We start from the raw sequence: 21,597 nt of genomic DNA, 5'->3' as shown, positions 1-21,597 counted from the left end.
TAATTTAATTCATATTGCATTATATATTATTTCAGCTGCAATCAGTCTTTCAATTCAGACTGTAAACTCACAACTCCGATAAAACATAATTTCTGTTGCCGTGGCGCTAATTCAGTAGCAGTGCAGGAAACACTGTCAGAATATTTTAGTACGGTGTTTCGTGCACATCGGCCGAAGAATGCAGACGTTCAAGAATCATTAACGGAACATAATGAAAATCCTTTGATTCCGTTACTTTTTAAAAAACGGAACCGATGCTGCATAAGAACCCTAGCTGTGATCTTGGTTGCACACATGCTCATCTCTGCACATATGCAGATGTGTAGTATGGCAACCCTTGCAAACTCACACACAGTATCTGCAAGGTAATCGAGTAAAGTCTCTGCTTGGCTTTAAGCTCATTTTAGATTCACAACCAAATACTGATCTTTCTAAATAATCAATTACTCCTTGGAGGAGGATTAAGCCTGTACATCCAGTTAAGTCTATCAGGGTTTGAATGCATGGAGATACCTTGACTGGGATCTGTCCCGTTGGGGGAGGAGGGTCTAAAGCTGTATTCTAGGTCAGGCAGGCTTAACTGGGCTTCAGGCAGAGAGGAAGTCGAGCTTGCTGGGAAGCTCAGGGTTTGGAGCTGAACATCTGGGAGCTAAGCAGCTTTAACAGCCACCCCCCCCCCCCCCATGATCAGCATGCAGGGGTATGTATACAAAAAATGAAAAATCTGTCATCATATACTCAACATCATACAGGTTTTAAATGACATGAGGGTATTTTTTCCCCCCAATTCCACTTAAAGATTACAGTTAATGAGGAAGCAAATGAAGAATCTTAGACTAAATTTTGAAGAATCTCCTCAATGCAAGGACCATCCATACCATGCTGTAAAGGCGCCAAAAAATGCATCATGAAAGAGAAATAAAAGTGGTTCATATTCCAAGTCTTCTGAAGTCATATGATAGATTTGTCTAGTCCTTCTCTTCTTTCCTAACTCTCAAATCTCATTTGCGCATGTGTTCAATTTACAATTGCTGCCTTTTGATGTCTCTCCAGATTTGACATGATCGATCCTAAACACCACTGGTTCTCGCAAATGAGGTTTTTGCGAATAATGGCTTAAATTTCAGTCTTTTCCTCACACAAAGATATCATAAGTTGTAAGGACTAATTTATGGTGCTTTTTTTCATCCTTTTTGGAGATTGCACAGTATAAATGATACTCTATCGCAAGCCCTTTTGACATTAAATCATGTGCAGGATATGAATTATAGATATAAACAATTCAATTTTTACTAGTTAAAATTCTAATTCTTGATATCAGGAATGGAATTACTAGTTTCCACTAGTAACAATGTTAATTCTTCATGTCAAAAACTGGAATTCAACTGGTCAAAAAACAATTCTTGATCTCTGAAATAGCATTTTCAATAGTAGAATTTCACAATGATTTGTCATTCAGTCCTGTTCAAAACGCAAATACAGATATCTAGAACTAATCTCTTGTGGAAATTCCAATTTCACATATCAGTAATGCACTTCTTAGTGGTAAGTGCTATCAGTAATTACATTGTTACTAGTACAAACATCCATATCCATCAACAGTTGAATTACTAGTAAAAATGCAAATTTGCATTAAAATTTTGCATTAAAAAGATGTTAAATTTGGTATTTCAGATATGAATTTTAAATATCATTAAACTGAAGAGTCATTAAAGATATCTTAAAAGGCTTTCTTACTAGTGAAAACCAAATTACAGACAGATTATTGTGAAATTGACAGATTTTATAAATATTTTTACTACTTTTTTATATATTTTATATATATATGTATATATATATTATATTATATATATAATATAATTTTTATATTAAATTAAGAATTTATGTTTTTACTTGTGCAAATATATTTACTCGTATCAATAAAATTCACTACTGTCAATAATTAGCATATTAACAAGTGAGAACTTTAATTGTAGATATTTATAGTTCATATACTGCACATGATTTAATGGCTTGCAGGAGACCATCCGCTTTTCTTATAAAGACAAAAAACAGCATGACCATTCTGCACAACATCTCCTTTTGTGGTCCATGGAAGAAAGAATGTCATACAGGTTTGCAATGACATGACAGTGAGGAAATAAAGACAGAATTTTCATTTTTAGGGTGAATTATTCGTTATTGTTTGCTTGCATCTTGCAATCAATACTTAAACAAGTAATTGGCCTCCAGTTTTTCATTTTGAACCATCACCTATATTCATCCAGTAGCTGCACACGATTCCAGGTATTCAGAACTGTAGGTGGAGGCGATGTTCCTCTGTCACAAACACAGATTCACACACTCGCTCCTTTGGCAGCATCCCATTCCTCACATGGAGTCTTGGAGATCCAGGCTTGTACTTAACGGCCAAATATAGTCAACTGGAGAGGAGTGAGAAAGCACAAGCACACTCTCACAGCAGCTTCAGATATCACACCGCTCTCTTGCACAGACTTGTTTTGGATTTTTTCTGCAATTGGTTCACTTCCAGCTCAGATAATTATTTATGCCTCTGTCTCACCCTTTCTTCATCTTCTGTTTCCTCTCTTGTTCTTTCATCTCGTGTTATTTCAGAGCGTCGTCCGCTGTCTTTGGCATCCCAAGCTGAATCAGATCATGGTTGGAACGGGGAACGGTCTGGCCAAGGTTTATTATGACCCAGTCAAGAGTCAGAGGTACAGTTCAATTAAATGTCAGGCTCTATTAACTCTTCACACATTTCCCAAGTTTCATAAAAGATGTCCAAAACAAAAGCTGTTTTTCTCCACAACTGACATAGGAATAGAAGTTTCTTTTATGCTTGTTTGTTTAGTAATCTCTTAAGACAGACTCAGAAAGGCTCGTACACAAACACAAAATAATCATTTTTAGGATTTGTTCCTTCATTTAAATGTAGTTGTCAATCGCAAAACTTTGCAGTGTGTACATGACCAGAGTAACGGCCGATATGGAATAGGGCTGGGGGTTAGGACGATGTAATAGTAGCCCAGGATGTGAAACTAGCACCCGCCACCTGCCAAATGCAACAAGGCTGAATCCATTTCGCAAGGTCCTCGTCCAAATGTATTTCATGCGTGGGTAATTTTGCTCATCTACCCGCAACAGGCGGGCGACCTGTCAGACGTCTCGGAGTGACATATCACAAAAAATGCTGTTAGTCAAAAAGACACGTGCTTGAAGAAACATACTTTATTATATTTTTAAGAACAGACAAACATGACTACCACCCCTGGAGTCACGAGTTCGAATCCAGGGTGTCCTGAGTGACTCCAGCCAGGTCTCCTAAGCAACCAAATTGGCCCGGTCGCTAGGGAGGGTAGAGTCACATGGGGTAACCTCCTCGTGGTTGCTATAATGTGGTTCTCGCTCTTGGTGGGGCGCGTGGTGAGTTGTGCGTGGATGCCGCGGAGAATAGCGTGAAGCCTCCACACACGCTATGTCTCCGCGGTAACACGCTCAACAAGCCACATGATAAGATGCGTGAATTGACGGTCTCAGACGCCCGGATTGAGGCAAGTCACTACGCCACCACGAGGACTTAGAGCGCATTGGGAATTGGGCATTACAAAAAAAAGAACAGACAAAAGAAGAGCCATCAATGCTCGTGTCTGATTCACTGTTTGTTCAGAGGCGTGCAGCACGAGTCTGTCTCGAGGAACAAATGCATGTAAAGAGTTATCACTCTTTTTTTTTTAATCTGTTTCATTCATCTGAAAACTGTTTGAAAAATAATGTTGTCTATGAGAATGCTGCAAATGTCCCAAGACTATCTCAGGAGGTGCTGTGAGTTTAGTTCACTTTATTTCCTCGCGGTTGGCATGCATTGTGAACGCAACTCTGCAGGTTCGGTAATAAATATCTTTCTATTAAAGAAACAAAGACGGAAGTGATTAAATCATAAAGTAATACAAGACACGTTCACCTTGAACCTAAAATTGAGTTCTGTTTTCTTTTCTTTATGCATCATTAACTGTATTACCCAAATGCAAAACAAACACAAATTCAATAAAACACACATTTGGTAACATTATTTTGGGAACACAAGGGAATTTATTAGGCTTTATTATTATGATTATTATTGTCTTTACATTTATAATTGTCTTTAGTTCTTAATCTGTAGGCTATTAGTCATTTTCCACCCATTGTTGTTCTCAGATACTTGCATTATTGCAAATGGAGCCGTTGGTAAATGTTTGGATTTGGGGAGGTGGTTAAATACGATTTTTTGATCACTTTTTTATTTGATTGCTTTTTGCATTTAGTTTAAAGTGCAATTTGAATTTAGAAATGTCTTTTTATGTTTTTCGTGTTTCAATAAATGAATTTAATTTTTAAAGCAAAATCAATAAAGCAAAAATATTCACTGACCCTTGGCAGGGGGGTTGATGATATAATCGTATATTTTTTAAGGTGATTATTGATATAAAAAAAATGACATATCGCCCAGCCCTAAAATGCAAAGAAACAAATCACTGTCCTTGATTTCTAAAGGTGCGGGAAAAAAACGATATGTTGAAGGATTGTAAAATAGACTTATATAAAATAAGTCTAAAAGATCCAGTTGCCAAAACCCCAAAAAAGCTGCACAATTTACACTTTATTTCAGTTGTATTCATTGTTACAGTATTTTTTTTATTAAAGTACTTTAAGTTTTAATTGATTGAAGTTGATTTAAAGTAACAAGGATTGTAACTTGATATTACTATATACTGTATGTTTAGTGAACTTTGAAAGTTTAGAACAAAGTAGTGTCCTGTTTGCTGGCATGCAGCAAGATTTGAAATGAGGACACACTGATGCCTTTAGAGGCTCAAATTGTCTTGTGTTGTTTTGCTCTTCAGAGGTGCAATGTTATGCGTAGTAAAGAGTAAGAGGAAAGAGAAACACGCCGAGACTCTGACGCAAGACTACATCATCACCCGTGAGTATAACACGTCGCATGTCTGAATATATCTGAATGCACACTCAAATATACAGTATATGCACCTGGGTCAGAAATTAAGGGGAGCTTATGCCCCCGAAATGTGACTTTTGGATTCTGCTGGATGCATATTCACAGACACACAGTCCTCTATGATAAGAGCCAAGAATAACGTTTATGGGAGATGATAATGTTGCCCCTTCGTGCCCTCAGAGGTGCCACCCTGCATTCAGTACTGTCACAAATGCATTAACCAGCTTGTGTATTAAGTGTGTGTGTGTGTTTGCACGAGAGTGAGTGCTTTCCATCGGATTTCCCCACGCTGCGGCTCACCCGCAGGGCACGACACCATTAGCGTGCGGCACTCTAGCAGCCACGCGTGTGCCATAAGAGCTCCAGTCCTGACCCTCGACCCCGCTGACTGCGTGATCACGGGCTACACCACAACAAACCCCTCCCTGAAACGGTTTCACATGCACTTAAAACCCTCCGTCTGTCCGCAGCGGGCCATTAAGACTAGCCTGCCGTAACACAAGTACCGTTTAGTATTTGTCATGTGATCAACTCTATGAGCCACAGAGCAGTAAGATGATAGGTCGAGAGACTGCGCGCGTTGAGTGACACATCACACAGATAGCGATGGAAAATTTGAGGTGACAGGACACAGAATGAATGGACTGAATGTGCCACCGGTAACCTTTTTGCTTAATGTGGCGTGTGAGAGAGGAATTAGAACAGTGACAACACAACTCCTGAATGGAAAATCGCTCCATCTTTCCTAGAGCATCTCTTGTGACCTTAGAGTAAAACACACACACACACACACACACACACACACACACACACCATTTATTGTGGTTGTGTTTGACTAGCTGTGATATGTAGGCACCTTAATCAACGGCAAATAAAAACACATTGTGCATGGCAATACGGAGCGGTTCCTTAAGAGCGTAGTACTCCCAGAAGGTGTGGGGTAAGATGTGCCACCGGGTTTTTTTCTCTAGGCAAGGAGAAATTAGACAGAGGTAAAACAAATATGCCCAATTATATTTCAGGACGTCTGCTGTCAACTGAAATGAGAAGAAAGTGTTTGAAACATACAGTCATAAAAATATGACTTATCAAAAAAAGTGGCACAACTTGCCCCACATTAGGGGTAAGATGTGTCATGTCTAATTATATTTTTATTTTTATTTTTTAAAATTATATTTTATTTTTTTATAAATATTAAATTAAATACTGTATGAATATACATAAGGAAAAACTATTTACTAATGCATCATAATCCCATAAAATATTAAAATATAGCAAAATAAGTCCGATTTTGCAGCACATTATTCACATTTTCTTTATAATCAGAATATTTGTGTGTGCAGTGGAAAATTTGTCAACATTTTGTGATAGCATTTGTAATATTATTAGTATTTGTAATAGTATTTTCAGCATTTGGATGCAAATTGACTCACTTTTAGTGAGTAACTGTCACAGTTTACCCCAAAAGCATCTGGCACAATTATTTACTAATTTATGGGTAAAAAAAAAAGGTACATTATTTTATACATTGGCAATTCACCAATGTGTATAATAGCTCATTTTATATCGAGATATATTTGATTTGATGTAAAATTAATTTTTATCTGCCTTTGACATTATATATATATATAATGTCAAATATATATTTGCCTTATATATATATATATAAAAGAAGTGTTTTGCTTAAGAAAAGCTTATTACTTCTCTCATGCACATTTCTCAATCACAGACAGCTGTACAGTTTCTAAATATATGGTCAAATCACAATAATTGTGTGCTGGTTCCTCGACTACAAGGGTGACACAGCTTACCCTACACTGACACATCTTACCCCACTCTCCCCTACACCTCAGTGTTTTGCTTGTGTCATGTGTGTTGTTTATGTTGAGTTAGTCGTATGGTTGTGTAATGTGCGTGATGTCTCTCTTATAGCTCACGCTTTGCCGATGTTTCGTGAGGCTCGACAGCGCAGCACCAGGAAACAGCTGGAGAAGGACCGACTCGACCCGCTCAAATCACACAAACCTGAACCCCCCGTGTCAGGCCCAGGTGATGTAACTCTCTCAAACCTTTTTATTTCATATTTTATCGTATTTATTTGATTTCATGTTGATTTCATGTTTGTTGCTAGATTTAAATAACAAAACCACACAAATCAGGGTTTTAAACTGTGTATTTAGACGTGTCCCAAATTTGCCAACAGGGTTGCACAAATCTTACATTTCAGTAAAAAATGAAATACAAGTCTCATTAAAAGCTGAACTTCTAAGTAAGTTAAAATAAGAAAAGTTGGCATAAGTAAACATTTATTTATTATTATTTCTTAAAAATATAAACAGTGTTTTAAAATATTTGACTTTAGTATTCATTTTTAACTTTTGTCCACCAAAAGAAAGTCAGGTGGTGTAACCAACATGCAGGTTGCATTTTTGCTGTCACGTGACAACAACAAAAAACAAAACGTAAAACAGAGAGGAGCCCTTTAGACTCTCGTGACTGTGCGTGTTAAAAAAATATCAGATATTGTGACATTTTTTATTTAACCATAATTTCTATGAACGTGATACATTAGTCAAAATATATAATATATATATATATATATATATATATATATATATATATATATATATATATATATATATTTAAGATTTATTATTTTTACCATTTTGGGCAACCTTATTTGTCAGTGACCCAAATAGAAAACAAAACAGTCATATAATACTTAGCCCAAACCAGGAAGTCAAACAAACAACATTTTCTGAAGGTTAAGCTTTCCCTGACCATTTGCTGAAAAAGAAATGTATTTTTTAAGAGTTTTAACCCCTAAATTGTACCCTTTTTTGTAAAGTGCCACATACAGTACATTTGGCTGTTTTAAGCTGTCAAACAAGCCCGAACTGGCAAGTGTCTATGATCGTCCTCTCTGGATTTCTCCATGCCAGAAAGTTTGTGAGATCCCAGTTCATCATCACAGGCTATAGCGGGAACTTTGAGACAGTCGCTTTGAGAATACAATCTGTATGATTAAAATAAAGATTTGGAATGGGATTAGGTGTGGCCGTCTCCTTTGGTACAATTATGTGGCATTTGAGTACTTCAGAGTGTCCAATCGAATGCATCTTCTCATGAAGAATGTTCCTCCACCGGACCGCATGACCAGCATATCACAAAAACTCTCCAATCATCAGCGATTTGTTCTGTTGCAGTATCTCTGTGTTTAAAAGCAACATGAATACAGTTGAGCCAAAAAGGATGCTTTGGTTAACATTTGTGTGCATGTATTTGTGAGCGAGGGAGGCCTCTGGTTTTCCAAAGCCGTCTCCATTTTCCCAGGCAGGGCATTCTCGGAATGTTATGGGGACGGATTCTTGGAGTGTTTTTGATTGAGTTGTAGCGATGGGCATTTGCTTAACTCTGACGTTTTGTTTTGTTGTTTGATCAGGTAGGGGCGGGCGAGTGGCAGCCCATGGCGGCACACTGTCCTCTTACATTGTGAAAAACATTGCTCTGGACAAATCCGACGACAGCAACGCCCGAGAGGCCATCCTGCGTCACGCCAAAGAAGCCTCAGAGAATCCCTACTGGGTCGCACCGGCCTATGAAAAGTAAGTCGCAGGACAAGACGCGAATGTTAACATGACCTGACAGATACACCTGCTCTGGTCCAAAACCTAGAGAGCTGCTTTGTTGTCTACAGTCTACATAGGCAGCTACCTTCTAAGGGAGCATCCTAACTAAGACAGAACCTCATAAGTGACTCATTTGGAACACTATATTGGCAGCAGCTCATCGTGTTGCACTGGAGGCTTTGACGTTTGACGCGAAACTCTAAGTATACAAACATACAGAACGCACAAATATTAAGGAAAATAGTCCATTTTAATTAGATTGAACAACTTTGATCTCTACTTTTTGGTAGTGTTTTCATTAATCAACATTTCTCTTTCCATTTGCATGCATATTTTTGAGTTTGTCACAATGCATGCTGAGAAATGTCTCTTAGAATTTAAAAAACTCGATGCATTTTTAAAAATTTGAAGTACTTTTAAAGTGATAGCTCACACAATGATAAAAATGATGTAGTTGTTTACTCGCTCTCGTGTTGTTCTAATCCTGTATGATTTTCCTTTTTACATGCAACACAAAAGGAGAATTTTTCAAAAAGTCCTCACATGGTGTTTTTTCGGCATAATGCATGAAAATAATACTGACTCCGTTCTGTCAAGCTCTAAAAAAGACAAAAAACACTATAAAACCACAGTAAAAGTGGCCAGTACAACTCGTGCAACTAATTTTCTGAGTCTTCAGAAGCTATTTGATCGTTTTGTGTGATGCACAGAATTAAATTTGTAAATCGGATATGGCGGAAACATCGATAAAATCAAACCTTATTGGTTCTTTTTTTTTTTTTTTTTTTTTATTTATCCACCTTTTCTCCCAATTTGGAATGCCCAATTTCCACTGCTTAGTAGGTCCTCATGGTGGCGCGGTTACTCGCCTCAATCCGGGTGGTGGAGGACAAGACTCAGTTGCCTCCGCGTCTGAGACCGTCAATCCACGCATCTTATCACGTGACTCGTTGTGCATGACACCGCGGAGACTCACAGCATGTGGAGGCTCATGCTACTCTCCACGATCCACGCACAACTTACCACACGCCCCATTGAGAGCGAGAACCACTAATCACGACCACGAGGATGACCACCCCATGTGACTCTACCCTCCCTAGCAACCGGGCCAATTTGGTTGCTTAGGAGACCTGGCTGGAGTCACTCAGCACGCCCTGGATTCGAACTCATGACTCCAGGGGTGATAGTCAGCGTCAATACTCGCTGAGCTACCCAGACCCCCAAACCTTATTGGTTCTTATCGTATCTAGACACAAATATGTTATGAGGTTTGCTGTTATTGTCGCCATATTGGAGTTCATCTTTGTTCTAAACTCCAGTCGTATAATGATCGTATAGCTTCAAAAGATTAGAAAGTAGTGTATGCATATTGGCTGCTTTACTGTTCGCTTAGATTCACTGATCCCACTTTATATTAGGTGTCTTTAACTAATATATACTAACATTACACACAATACAATGTATTGTGTAACAACATGTTTTTCTGCTAAATTCTTACATGATTCACATTCGCTGCTGCTGAGTTTGAGGTGCTGAACGTGTAGGTTTAGGAGTACAGTTAGGGGTTAGGTTAACAGTGGAACTACAAATGTAATTAATTGCAGGTACTTTAAATATAAGTACAATGCAACAACACCTATGTGCATAATAAATACATTGTATCAAAAGCTACACCGAATATAAAGTGGGTCCGATTCACTTAAACTATGACGAATAAACCATGTCAGGGTTAGGTTGGGGTTAGGGTTAGGTTAACAAACCATGTACCAGTCATTTTTTTTAAAGCTCACCTTTTGTGTTCGACACAAGAAAGAAAGTCATACGCGTTTGGAGTGACATTAAGGTGGGTAAATGATGACAGAATTTTCATTTTTGGTAAAACTTTTATTTGAACTGAACACTGTCCTAAAAGCGTAAATCGAGAGCTCGCAAGTAAAAATGCCATCTAGGTAGGCAGCTCATAAGGCTTTGTAACAGAGCTGTTGTACAGCAGCAGGTAAGTACAATTTAACAGAGCGGCGTGATGCGCTGGAAACTCACCGCAGCCAGATGGCAGGCACGCAGGTAATTCGGTAACCTTTGTACAGGTGAGGCAGGTGTCACAGACTGAAAGTTCTGTTGAAACCGGAGTGTGATTTCTTAGGGAACGTAGTGAGGAGGTGCGGTGCAGTTTGGGTTACACCTGTGTGAGTGTGTCACACCTTGACTAACTGATGCATGAATGTTTAAAAAGCCGCACAGGATTGAAGAACTGAGGTCACGTCTCAGATTACACACTGAGCTTTGAAGGGTGAGAGGAGACGCTATTCATGAGCACACAAGCATTTTTCATTCAACATCCAAAATACCAAGAATTTCGACACTTAATCCGCTCTAAAAGTGTCTGAATTTCATTGCGTTACATAACATATCAAACCAAGTGTTGTTTATTTGAAAGATAGCACAAGCACACTTTTCAAGCAAAACATTTCACAAAAAGTAGTTTGAAATGCTATTTTGTTATCGAATGCAATGACATTCACATATTTTTAATCTGGCATTTTAAAGGTCTCCAAATACTGTGTTTTGTCTCTAATGCTCCAGTGCATCATAATGCATCAATAATGTTTTATCTTATCTTATACTTCTTCGGGCCACTGCACTCTCTGGATTACTGTCAGATAAAATAGCTGCAGTCCTTTCCAACAAATACCATTTCATTGTTTTTCTTTTCTTAATACTCCGAAGAGAGATTACATCTTGATTTGTATTTTTGACAAAGCACTAAAGATCTCAAGGGTGCCAAATCACGCTACCTGTCATGGGAGGGGTGATTCCATGAAAGGTTTTCCAGGTTAATGGAATCTTAATGGATACGGAAGTCCCAGTTTTATGATCTGTTTACGAGTTATAAAATAGAAACTGGGCTCGTGGACTGTAAGCATAGGCATCTGTCTTTTTGGGTTTGTATTTACATTTAGGGCGTATGTATCACGGTAAAGCGGTAGCTTGAACTGAAATATGCTCTTTTTCCGAGCGATTGCTGATAAGAAGCTGTCAGGAGTTTTATCTGTTCATCTGTTCCTCCCTGTTGGATGTTTATCTGGAGAGAAATACATTTGCAGAGGTGGTCTGTTCAGCCGCACCGTTGGCAGAGTAGAATCAAGCTAACTAAACCTGATCTGCGACGGATAGCACGATGAGATCAGAGCTTCGCCGCAAACCCAGCTACTGTTTTAGATAGTGTTATCAGTTTGGACAGGAACGCTGTATTTTAAGGAGCAGTAGTAGACCTCTGAACTGGTTGGAAAAGAAGGGATGCCATATATACTGGTATCGGCAATACTGAGCTTTTTTTAAATTTTTTTTTATGCTTTTCTATTTTGTATACTTTCTTAGATATTTTTAGATACTACTTTATAAAATAACAAAATAAAGTAATAAATACGCCAGTATGTGAAGATTGATGATTAAGAAAACAATTACACATTTTGTTTTTATTTTTCTATTACAGTGAGCTTTAGATATTATTTTATAAAGATAATTTGTTTATCAATAACTATATTTATTCATCAATTATTTATAAATGAAAATGAAAATTTGTTTTATTTCAGTTATCTTTAGATATCTATTTTATAAAGATAATTTTTATATGCTATTTTGTAAAATAAAATGAAATCAAATAAGATGAAGTGGTAATAAATGCGGTGTTGTTTGAAGATTGGTAATTACAAAAACAAATATTTATTTTTTAATTATTTATGGATTAAGTACTCAAATTATTTGTGTATCAATAAATATTTTTTGTACGTTATTAATAAAATTATTTAAAGATAGAAATATTTGTTTATTTCATTTAGCTTCAATACTATTTTATAAAGATAATTATAGATACTGTTTTGTAAATTAATAGAAATAGAATAATAGTGTAATAAATTTGTCATGTGCATACTGATGATTACAAAAACAATTATTTATTTTGTTTTTATTGTTTAAATTTAGTTTGTTATATCTTATTTTATAAAGATAATTTTAGATGCAATTTTATAAAGTAAACAATTTATATATATATATATATATATATATTCATTTTATTTTAGTTTACTTAAATGTTGTTATATAAATAGTTTTAAACTACTAAACTAGTTTTCACACTCAGTTCAAGTTTTAGTTTTGATAATAACTCTGGTCTGCCAATATATATAAAGCTGATTATTGGCTATAGGCCACAACATGAAAATAATATCAGAAATTGGCATCAGTCAGAATGTTTTAATTGGTGCATTCAGATGGTAAAGATACGGTTAGCTAATTTAAATTCAATCCTAGCTTTATGAACAATTGCAGAATAGTTAACTCAGATTTCTGAGGTTGTATTGGGCAGATTTACAGCAGCCTATTTTATAAAAGGTTTATACAGTATGTTTGAAATGTTGTTTTTTTAGATTCTGTCATTTGATTGACAGCATGTAACTGTATCTACATCAGTAGAAGAGAGTACAGCTCGTCTCATTACTCAATTACTACAGTAATGAGGGTCGTTGGACACTGAAAGATCTAATGATCCTGAGACTCTGTTACTGCTTTTGTTTTGCTGCTTTATAAGATGTCTTCAGGTGTCTAAAGACACACACACACACACACACACACAAAGCTGAAGTACTGTGTAGTTGATACTTGATAGGGTGTCTTGTGAATTCAGGTCAGCTACAGTCTCTTGTGTCGTCTGTCATTAAGGGTTTTGTCCTCTATGTGTCCTCACTCGTGTGTAATCAGCGCACTTAACACTGGTCATTACTGCATTGTTTCTAGTGTCATTAAGGCCATGGAGTTTTCAAGGGTGTCTAATTGAAATACATTAAAGTTTTTCCTCAAATGTCACATAATCTCATCAAACAGATTTCCAAAAACCTGTTTGACTGTAAGCTACAGTACATGAATTAACAGCAAGCATGCAGGAAATTATCAGGTAACTAAGGAAGGGGATTTGGAGGGTTGTGCCCCCTTACTTTGACCACTGTGCCCCCCCAGCTAAAATGTTATGTTTGATCGAACTCCTATATCTTTCTCTGGTGTTTTCTGTTTAATACCCACAATGTGCAACTCAATTATGCACTGAATAAATCTGTAAATTAATTTTCTTTGACCACTTAAATGTCGCAGCGTTGTTTGGGAGACAACTTAAGTTACGTGATCCATATTTGGGCTTCTTTTAGATGAATAAATGTAAATGTCAGACTGTCTTTTTCAAGCTCTCATTGAAGAAGAGTTGTGACATCACGGTAATATTTTTCCATGCAGCTCCCTGTGCTTTTACTTCGCCGACCCCTCTCACTTCTGCTGCTGTCTTTGACTATGAAAAGGTCACTTTAAACTTTGAAGCCAAAAAAAAGGCAAATGGATGAAATGTTTCACTTTATTCTAATTTTGTTGCCAGGTAGAAAGGTATGCATGTACAGTATTTATTTTTTGAATGTTTGGTATAGGGTTTTGCATGCCTAAAAAAGCTGTGAGCTTCACATCCACTACATTATACTGTATAATAGTGCAGCAGTATGTGTATACAGTAGATCCTCCCTTTTTGATTTGTAACTAGTAGCACCTGAAAAAATTCTAAAGCAAATAGTTTTCCTAAAAAATGCATGTCCACATATGTGGACAGCGGGACTAAGTTGTGAACTTTTAAGTAATAACAAGCAATAAAAAGTCATATTTTTTCATCAAATAATTTATTATGTGTCCAGGATTGTTGCTATTGATGTTTTTGAGATGTTATAGACATTACAGCTGATTTTCTGTAAAGCTGAATAAATCATTCTCATTAAAATTAATGACCAGCATCCTCAAATCACTGCCTAACATCCTAACTCCATATAAAGCCTCTGAAAGCAACACTTTTCAGTGCATGAATACATTTATTCTCATTGTGAAAATGCACAGTAAATATATAGGAATGCATTTACTAATCTTAATGAATAGAACCGTATTGTACAGCTTCATGGAAATTGACATCATGCTGTTGTGTCACGTGATGCGGTGCACCAGAAGTTTAACCCTTAAATGACAGTGTAGTCTTGTGAACAGTATTCAGTCGATTGCGTATTGCGAAGCCAAAATACAACATCCAAACATGTGGATGCAGGGTCGCACGAGGATATACAGTGTAATAGTGTAGCAGTATGTATATACAGTAAATAGTTTAAGTTTTACAGTAAGTTGTGAATAAATGTCCAAAGGTGCGTTTGAAAGCGCCTAAACTATTGTGCAAAAACAGCATGAATGGTCAAGGAGAATGCATGTGCAATAACCTTTGTGTGTGTGCGTGTGTGTGTGTGTGTGTGTGTGTGTGTGTGTGTGTGTCTTTCTGTGACTCAACACACACACACACACACACACACAGCAGATGTTGTGTTTTAATCAGCGAGCGCTGCAAACGAATGAAACTAGGGAACTAGATTAATCCCTCTGACTGCATGTCACTCCTCACTCCTCATCCTCTCTCTCTGTTTTCCTAAATGTGTGTGTGTGTGTGTGTGTGTGTGTTTGTGTCTCTCTCTCAGAACATTTAGCAGGTCTCTTTAAGCAGTCATATGCCACATTAAACAGATTAAACTTGTTAAAAACAGTCCATTTGTGAACTCCTTCCCTCCAAACATCTGTCATATAGGGACACTTTTCACCATCCAATGAATTCCCCATTGATGAATTCAAGTCCCACCTTACTGTATATACTTTCTCATTGAATATTTTATTTCACTTGGAAATATTTTGGAATTAAATATATTATAGAAGTAATACGGGTTGCAAATGTCTTTTCAGGATGACTTTAAAGTCTGATTGTCATCTTTTCTCAAGGCACCGTTTGCAAACCTGCAGCATTTTCTTCCATTCCTATAATGCATTCCTTTATTTTTGACATTGTTGTGATGTTGAATGTGTGTTTTCTCTTCACAGGACGCAGCCGGAGCCTGTGTTTGCCGAGGAGGAGGAGGAGGAAGAGGAGGTCGACAAAGATCAGCCTGAATGGAAGAAACGCAAAATCTAACGAGAGTTTCGGGTTCATTTTCACTTCAAGATTATCAACTGGAATTAAAATACAGAGAAGTTGCTTCAATATGAATTCTCCCATAAGCAATTTCTCAACTTTTGAGTCTTTAATTGTAGTGTGTGTGTGTGTGTGTGTGTGTGTGTATAAGTAAGTGTGACAAAAAGGAGACCGTAAAATATTGTCTCTTTGCTAAAATCATAATTGGTCATTTTTATTACAGCTCAGATTCCTGTTTGCAGATGATGGCTTAGATTTGATATTATCAGTTGCCTAAATTTTTGTCCTTGTCCATTATATTTTAGTCTTTTATAAAAAAATAAAGAAATGCAGTGTGTGTCCACAGCTTATTTTTCTTTCACGTGTTTGCATGCATTACTGAACATACTGACAGTCACAGCAGTCGAGTAATTTACCTTTTTTGGCATGTGGGAAAACAAAGATGTTTGTTCTGTTTTTTTTAGTGATAGATAATAGTGTTTTTTATATTTTGTTTAACCTGTAGGATGCTTTGCTGTTGTCACATTGTTTTGATGTTCTCTGGTGATGATATCATTTATATTTTTAATATGCTTAATATTTTAATATAATAATTATTATTTTATTTTTTTATTTGGGTGGAAAATGTGCTTAATTGTCATAAAAATAATGCATCAATGCAAAAACAATTTTCTTTTAGCAAAATATTTGTTCTTATTGATTTTTGGGTGAAATATGACCTGGACAGGTTACATGAGATTCCATAAAACAACCTTACTTGCAAATGATTGAGTAGTCCAATTCATACAAAAATAAAGACAAAGGAAATAAAAACACAGGAAGTTAATTAGGCCATATTATTTTTGCTGACTTTGAAATATGTTACATTGGCTTTTTTAGGTTATTGCATAACTGACATACCTGTCATGGATGATTGTAAACATCTACTTTAAGATCTGTTGCGTAAGCGTACATCTATAACAGGCTGTAAATGATGATACTTGTCAGAAGAATGGGGTGTGCGCTGCAGTATTCGTGGATTAAATGTCTCTTCCCATTACAACCGAATGGAATTTACCCTCTGGCTAACCTACAGGACATTTTTTCCTTTTTAAAACCCAGAGATGTGATCTTGAAACTCAATCGGTTTCTAAGAGTGTCACTAATGCACTTTAGTTTTCCTTCTGTTTAAGCCTCATGTGTGCTGGATAGTTTCAATGGATGCAAAGGGATTTCCCAACATTCGTGGCCTGTTATTGGATAGTGCCTGTCAGCATTCGGAATAATAACCAAACCATAACCTAGAAATAATCCCCCGGGCTGAATATCTCTACATGCCCCAATGTCTTTGGCACTAACAAGACGAAAGACCAGCTGTGGTGCCCTTCTCGTAGACTAGAGGTTGTTCAAACCCTCGAAAGCAAATCATCCACTGGTCACACGATAACAAAGCGCTGAAAGTCCCAGAAAATGGTAATGAATAGTGAAGTAGCCCAGTTTATCCAGAGCCGGGACATAATCCAGTGAGCCTATTCTGAGTGGTGATGTCAGCAGCGTGCCGCCCGCCCCAGTGTCTGTTACCGGCCGTGGAATGTTGGAATGTTGGAGTTGGTGATGTCACGACTCATCCGTGCCCAGTGTGCTCATCCCCTGCTTTAGTTGTGAAGAATCAGGCATGTTGTGGGTACGGCACCCCTTCTGTGGCCCTATAAGTCAATGGAGGCCTGTCAGTGGATCGTATATCTGTGTCTTGTTTTCACGTTGTTCTCGAATTGGCAGGCCATAGTGCTTTTCTGGGGGGTGAGCTGAGCATAGCTTAATCAACGGTGCCCGCTGGTGAAATTTTGTGGCTCTGTGGTCACCTGGCGGGGTTTAATTGGCACACTAGTCTTTGTATCTGGACTTAGTCAGGCTAGACGGCAAATTTAATTTGATACCATTGAAAATGAGGCTGTTCAATTTGTTGTATTATTTTTAGGTGACAGATTTTTCAAAACCCATGTTTTCCGTAGGACTTTGTCCTCTGGAAATTAGTTGGCGTATTTTAAATATTTTTCATCTGAACTATTGACACCAAGATGCGCAACAGAACGAAGTCTTTGGTCTCATTTGTAAAACAAGACCACAATGAATTTATGTGCAAATCATTCGTAAAACATTCCTTCGTAAACCGTGGCAATATTCTGCTTAAGTTGCATGGATGAGGCCCAATCTGCCTTGACGATTTCCATCTCAATATTGTAACATATTATGTAAGAATAGCGGCAATTTATATAAGAATCTTGTGACATAGTACGTAAAAATGGCGGCAGTTTACCTACAAATGGTTTTACGAATGATTTTCACACAAAGTTGTTCTGCTGATGTTTCATGAATGTCCAATTTGTGGAGACAATTTCCATCAGAATATTGCAAAATATTATGTAAGAATGGCGACAGTTTTCATAAGAAAATTGCTATGTATTACCTAAAAATTTAGACAAATTTGTTCTGCTCATGTTTCTTAGATAAGCCCCAAGATGTAATTAGAATTTCCATCAGAATGTCACAACATATGTAAGAATAGCGGCAATTTATGTAAGAATGTTGCGACATGGTACGTAAAAATGGCGGCAATTTACCTACAATTGGTTTACGAATGATTTTCACAAAAATTCGTTTTTCTCATGTTTCTTTAATTTCCATCAGAAAATTGCAACATATTATTTAAGAATTGCGACAGTTTTTGTAAGAAAATTGCTACGTATTACCTAAAAATTCATGGGAATTTACCATGAATGATTTTACAAATTATTTACACATAAATTTGTTCTGCTCAAGTTTCTTTGATAAGCCCCAAGATATTACAATAATTTTCATCAGAATATTGCAATATATTATGTAAGAATGGTGACAAATTTTGTAAGAATATTGCTATGTATTACCATAAAAATTAAGGAAAGTTACCAACAAATGGTTTTACGAATGATTTTCACAAAAATTTGTTTTTCTCATGTTTCTTTAATGTCCAATCTGTTGTGACAATTTCAATCAGAATGTTCTAAAATATTATGTAAGAATAGCAGCAATTTACAAAAGAATGTTGCGACATAGTACGTAAAAATGGCGGCAATTTACCTACGTATGGTTTTACGAATAATTTTCACAAAAATTCTTTCTGCTCATGTTTCTTTAATATCCAATCTGTTGTGACAATTTCCATCTGAATATCACAACCTATTATGTAAGAATGGCGACAATGAACGTAAGAATGTTGCAATACAAATGGCGGCAAATTACCTACAAAGGTTTTCACGATTGATTTACACAGAAATTCATTCTGCTCATGTTTTTTGATGTCCAATCTGTTGTGACAATTTCAATCAGAATGTTCTAAAATATTATGTAAGAATAGCAGCAATTTACGAAAGAATGTTGCGACATAGTACGTAAAAATGGCGGCAATTTACCTACGTATGGTTTTACGAATAATTTTCACAAAAATTCTTTCTGCTTATGTTTCTTTAATATCCAGTCTGTTGTGACAATTTCCATCTGAATATCACAACCTATTATGTAAGAATAGCGACAATGAACGTAAGAATGTTGCAATACAAATGGCGGCAAATTACCTACAAAGGTTTTCACGATTGATTTACACAGAAATTCATTCTGCTCATGTTTTTTTGATGTCCAATCTGTTGTGACAATTTCAATCAGAATGTTCCAACATATTATGAAAGAATAGCAGCAATTTACAAAAGAATGTTGTGACATAGTATGTAAAAATGGCGGCAATTTACCTACGAATGGTTTTACGAATAATTGTCACAAAAATTCTTTCTGCTCATGTTTCTTGAATGTCCAATTTGTTGTGACAATTTCCATCAGAATATTGCAACATATGTTAGAATGCCAACATTTTTCATAAGAACATTGCTATGTATTACCCTAAAAATGGCGGCAATTTACCTACAAATGGTTTTACGAATAACTTGCACATGATTTCGTTCTGCTCATGTTTCTTTGTCCAATCTGTTGTGACAATTTCAATTAGAATATTCCAACATATTATATGAGAATCCCAGCAATTTACGAAAGAATGTTGCGACATAGTATGCAAAAATGATGGCAGTTTACCTACGAATGGTTTTATGGAAGTTTTCAACAAAATTTATTCTGCTCATGTTTCTTGAATGTCCAATTTTCCATGACAATTTCCATCAGAATATTGCTACATATTACCCTAAAAATAGTGGGAATTTACCAATGAATGGGTTTTTTTTTTTACAAAGTATTTATACATAAATCCATACTGCTCAGGTTTGTTGAATGTCCAAACTGTTGTGACAGTTTCCATCATAATATCACACCATATTATGTAAGTATGGTGACAATGAACTTCAGAATGTTACAACATATTACATAAAAATGGCGGCAATTTACCTACGAATGGTTTTACGAATAATTTTCACAAAAATCCATACTGCTCGTGTTTCTTGAATGTCCAAACTATTGTGACAATTTCCATCAGAAAATCACAACCTATTATGTAACAGTTTTCATAAGAATATTGCTATGTATTACCCTAAAAATTGTGGGAATTTACCTACAAATGATTTTCCAAAAATTCGTTCTACTCATGTTTCTTGGATAAGCCCCAAGATGTAACAATAATTTCTATCAGAATACTGAAACATATCATGTAAAAATGGTGACAGTTTTTGTAAGAAAAATGCTACGTATCACCCTAAAAATCATGGGAATTTAACAATGAATGGTTTTACAATGACAATGAACGTAGAATGTTGACACATTAAATAAAAATGGCAGCAAATTATCTATGAACGGTTTCACGATTTACACAGATATTCTTTCTGCTCATGTCATGACAGGTTAAATTTATTTGTATAGCGCTTTTCATAACAGGCATTGTTTCAAAGCAGCTGTACATGAAATTAAGCTATGACAGAAGATGAATATAATGCCAATATTAGTTATGTTTAGAACTATTAGTGGTTAAAATTTGTAAACTAAGTAAGTGTTGTGGGTCAATGGTTAAACAAAATGATTTTGTATGAACTAAGTTTCAGTGTTACAGTCCTTGAAGTCATCCCGACTTAACTGAGGAAATATACGTAGATGCATTGTCTTTTGATTTTGGCCGATGTAGACCTTTGTTAGTGGTCAATTAATTTTCTGTGTGGTTAATTATTTATTTATTTTTTAAATTTAAGAGAGTGTCCCTCCTTTGACCAAGTTGAAATAGGTATCATTCAGTAAGGAGCATCGCAGTCCGGCTGGAAGCTTATGGCAGGTAAGAGGTCTATTCGGTTCTGGCAGACCTAACTAAAGCAGCTGAAGAAACTATGAATTGAGGGATAAATTAGATGTATGCCTGGCTGAATAGATAAGTCTTTAGTCTAGACTTAAACTGAGAGAGTATGTCTGAGTTCCGAACACTGCTAGGAAGACTATTCCATAGTTTAGGAGCCAAATATAAAAATTATCTCTCTCCTTTTGTGGATTTTAATATTCTCAATATTGTTAACAGGTCACAGTTTTGCGATCGTAGTGAGCGTGATGGACTATAGCGTAATAGAAGGTCACTTAAGTACTTTGGAGCAAGACCATTCAAAGCTTTGTAATTAAAGTAATTAACAGAATTTTAAAATTAATATGAAACTTAACAGATAACCAATGTAACGCCAATAAAATGGGGCTGATATGATCATATTTCTTGGTTCTAATTAGCATTCCAGCTGCTGCATTTTGAACCAGCTGAAGTTTATTTATTAAACTTGCAGGACATCCACCTAGTAATGCATCACAATAATCTAGTATTGAGGTCATGAATGCATAAATTAGTTTTTCGGCAGAAACAGCTTGCATGTTTCGCAACTTAGCAATATTTCTGAGGTGGAAGAATGCAGTTCTACAAATATTGGAAATTTGTTTTTCAAAGTTTAGATTGCTATTAAATATAACAC

At 36.3% G+C, this 21,597-nt stretch overlaps 1 protein-coding gene across 1 annotated transcript in view; it reads left to right on the top strand.

The window, feature by feature from the left end:
• Positions 1 to 16,461, top strand: part of LOC127433073 (WD repeat-containing protein 70-like) — an 85,326-nt gene extending 68,865 nt beyond the window's left edge. The window contains exons 14-18 of the mRNA XM_051684719.1: positions 2,617 to 2,717; positions 4,884 to 4,963; positions 6,929 to 7,045; positions 8,439 to 8,601; positions 15,559 to 16,461. Of these exons, the coding sequence (XP_051540679.1) occupies positions 2,617 to 2,717; positions 4,884 to 4,963; positions 6,929 to 7,045; positions 8,439 to 8,601; positions 15,559 to 15,649 (552 nt within the window). The 3' untranslated portion in view covers positions 15,650 to 16,461. The remainder of the gene's footprint in view (positions 1 to 2,616; positions 2,718 to 4,883; positions 4,964 to 6,928; positions 7,046 to 8,438; positions 8,602 to 15,558) is intronic.
• Positions 16,462 to 21,597: the final 5,136 nt, after the last annotated feature.

The sequence above is a fragment of the Myxocyprinus asiaticus genome, chromosome 42, assembly GCF_019703515.2.
Source record: "Myxocyprinus asiaticus isolate MX2 ecotype Aquarium Trade chromosome 42, UBuf_Myxa_2, whole genome shotgun sequence".
Classification (NCBI taxonomy): domain Eukaryota; kingdom Metazoa; phylum Chordata; class Actinopteri; order Cypriniformes; family Catostomidae; genus Myxocyprinus; species Myxocyprinus asiaticus.
Note: the sequence above shows the minus strand (reverse complement) of the source record. Positions and strands in the feature narration are given on the sequence as shown.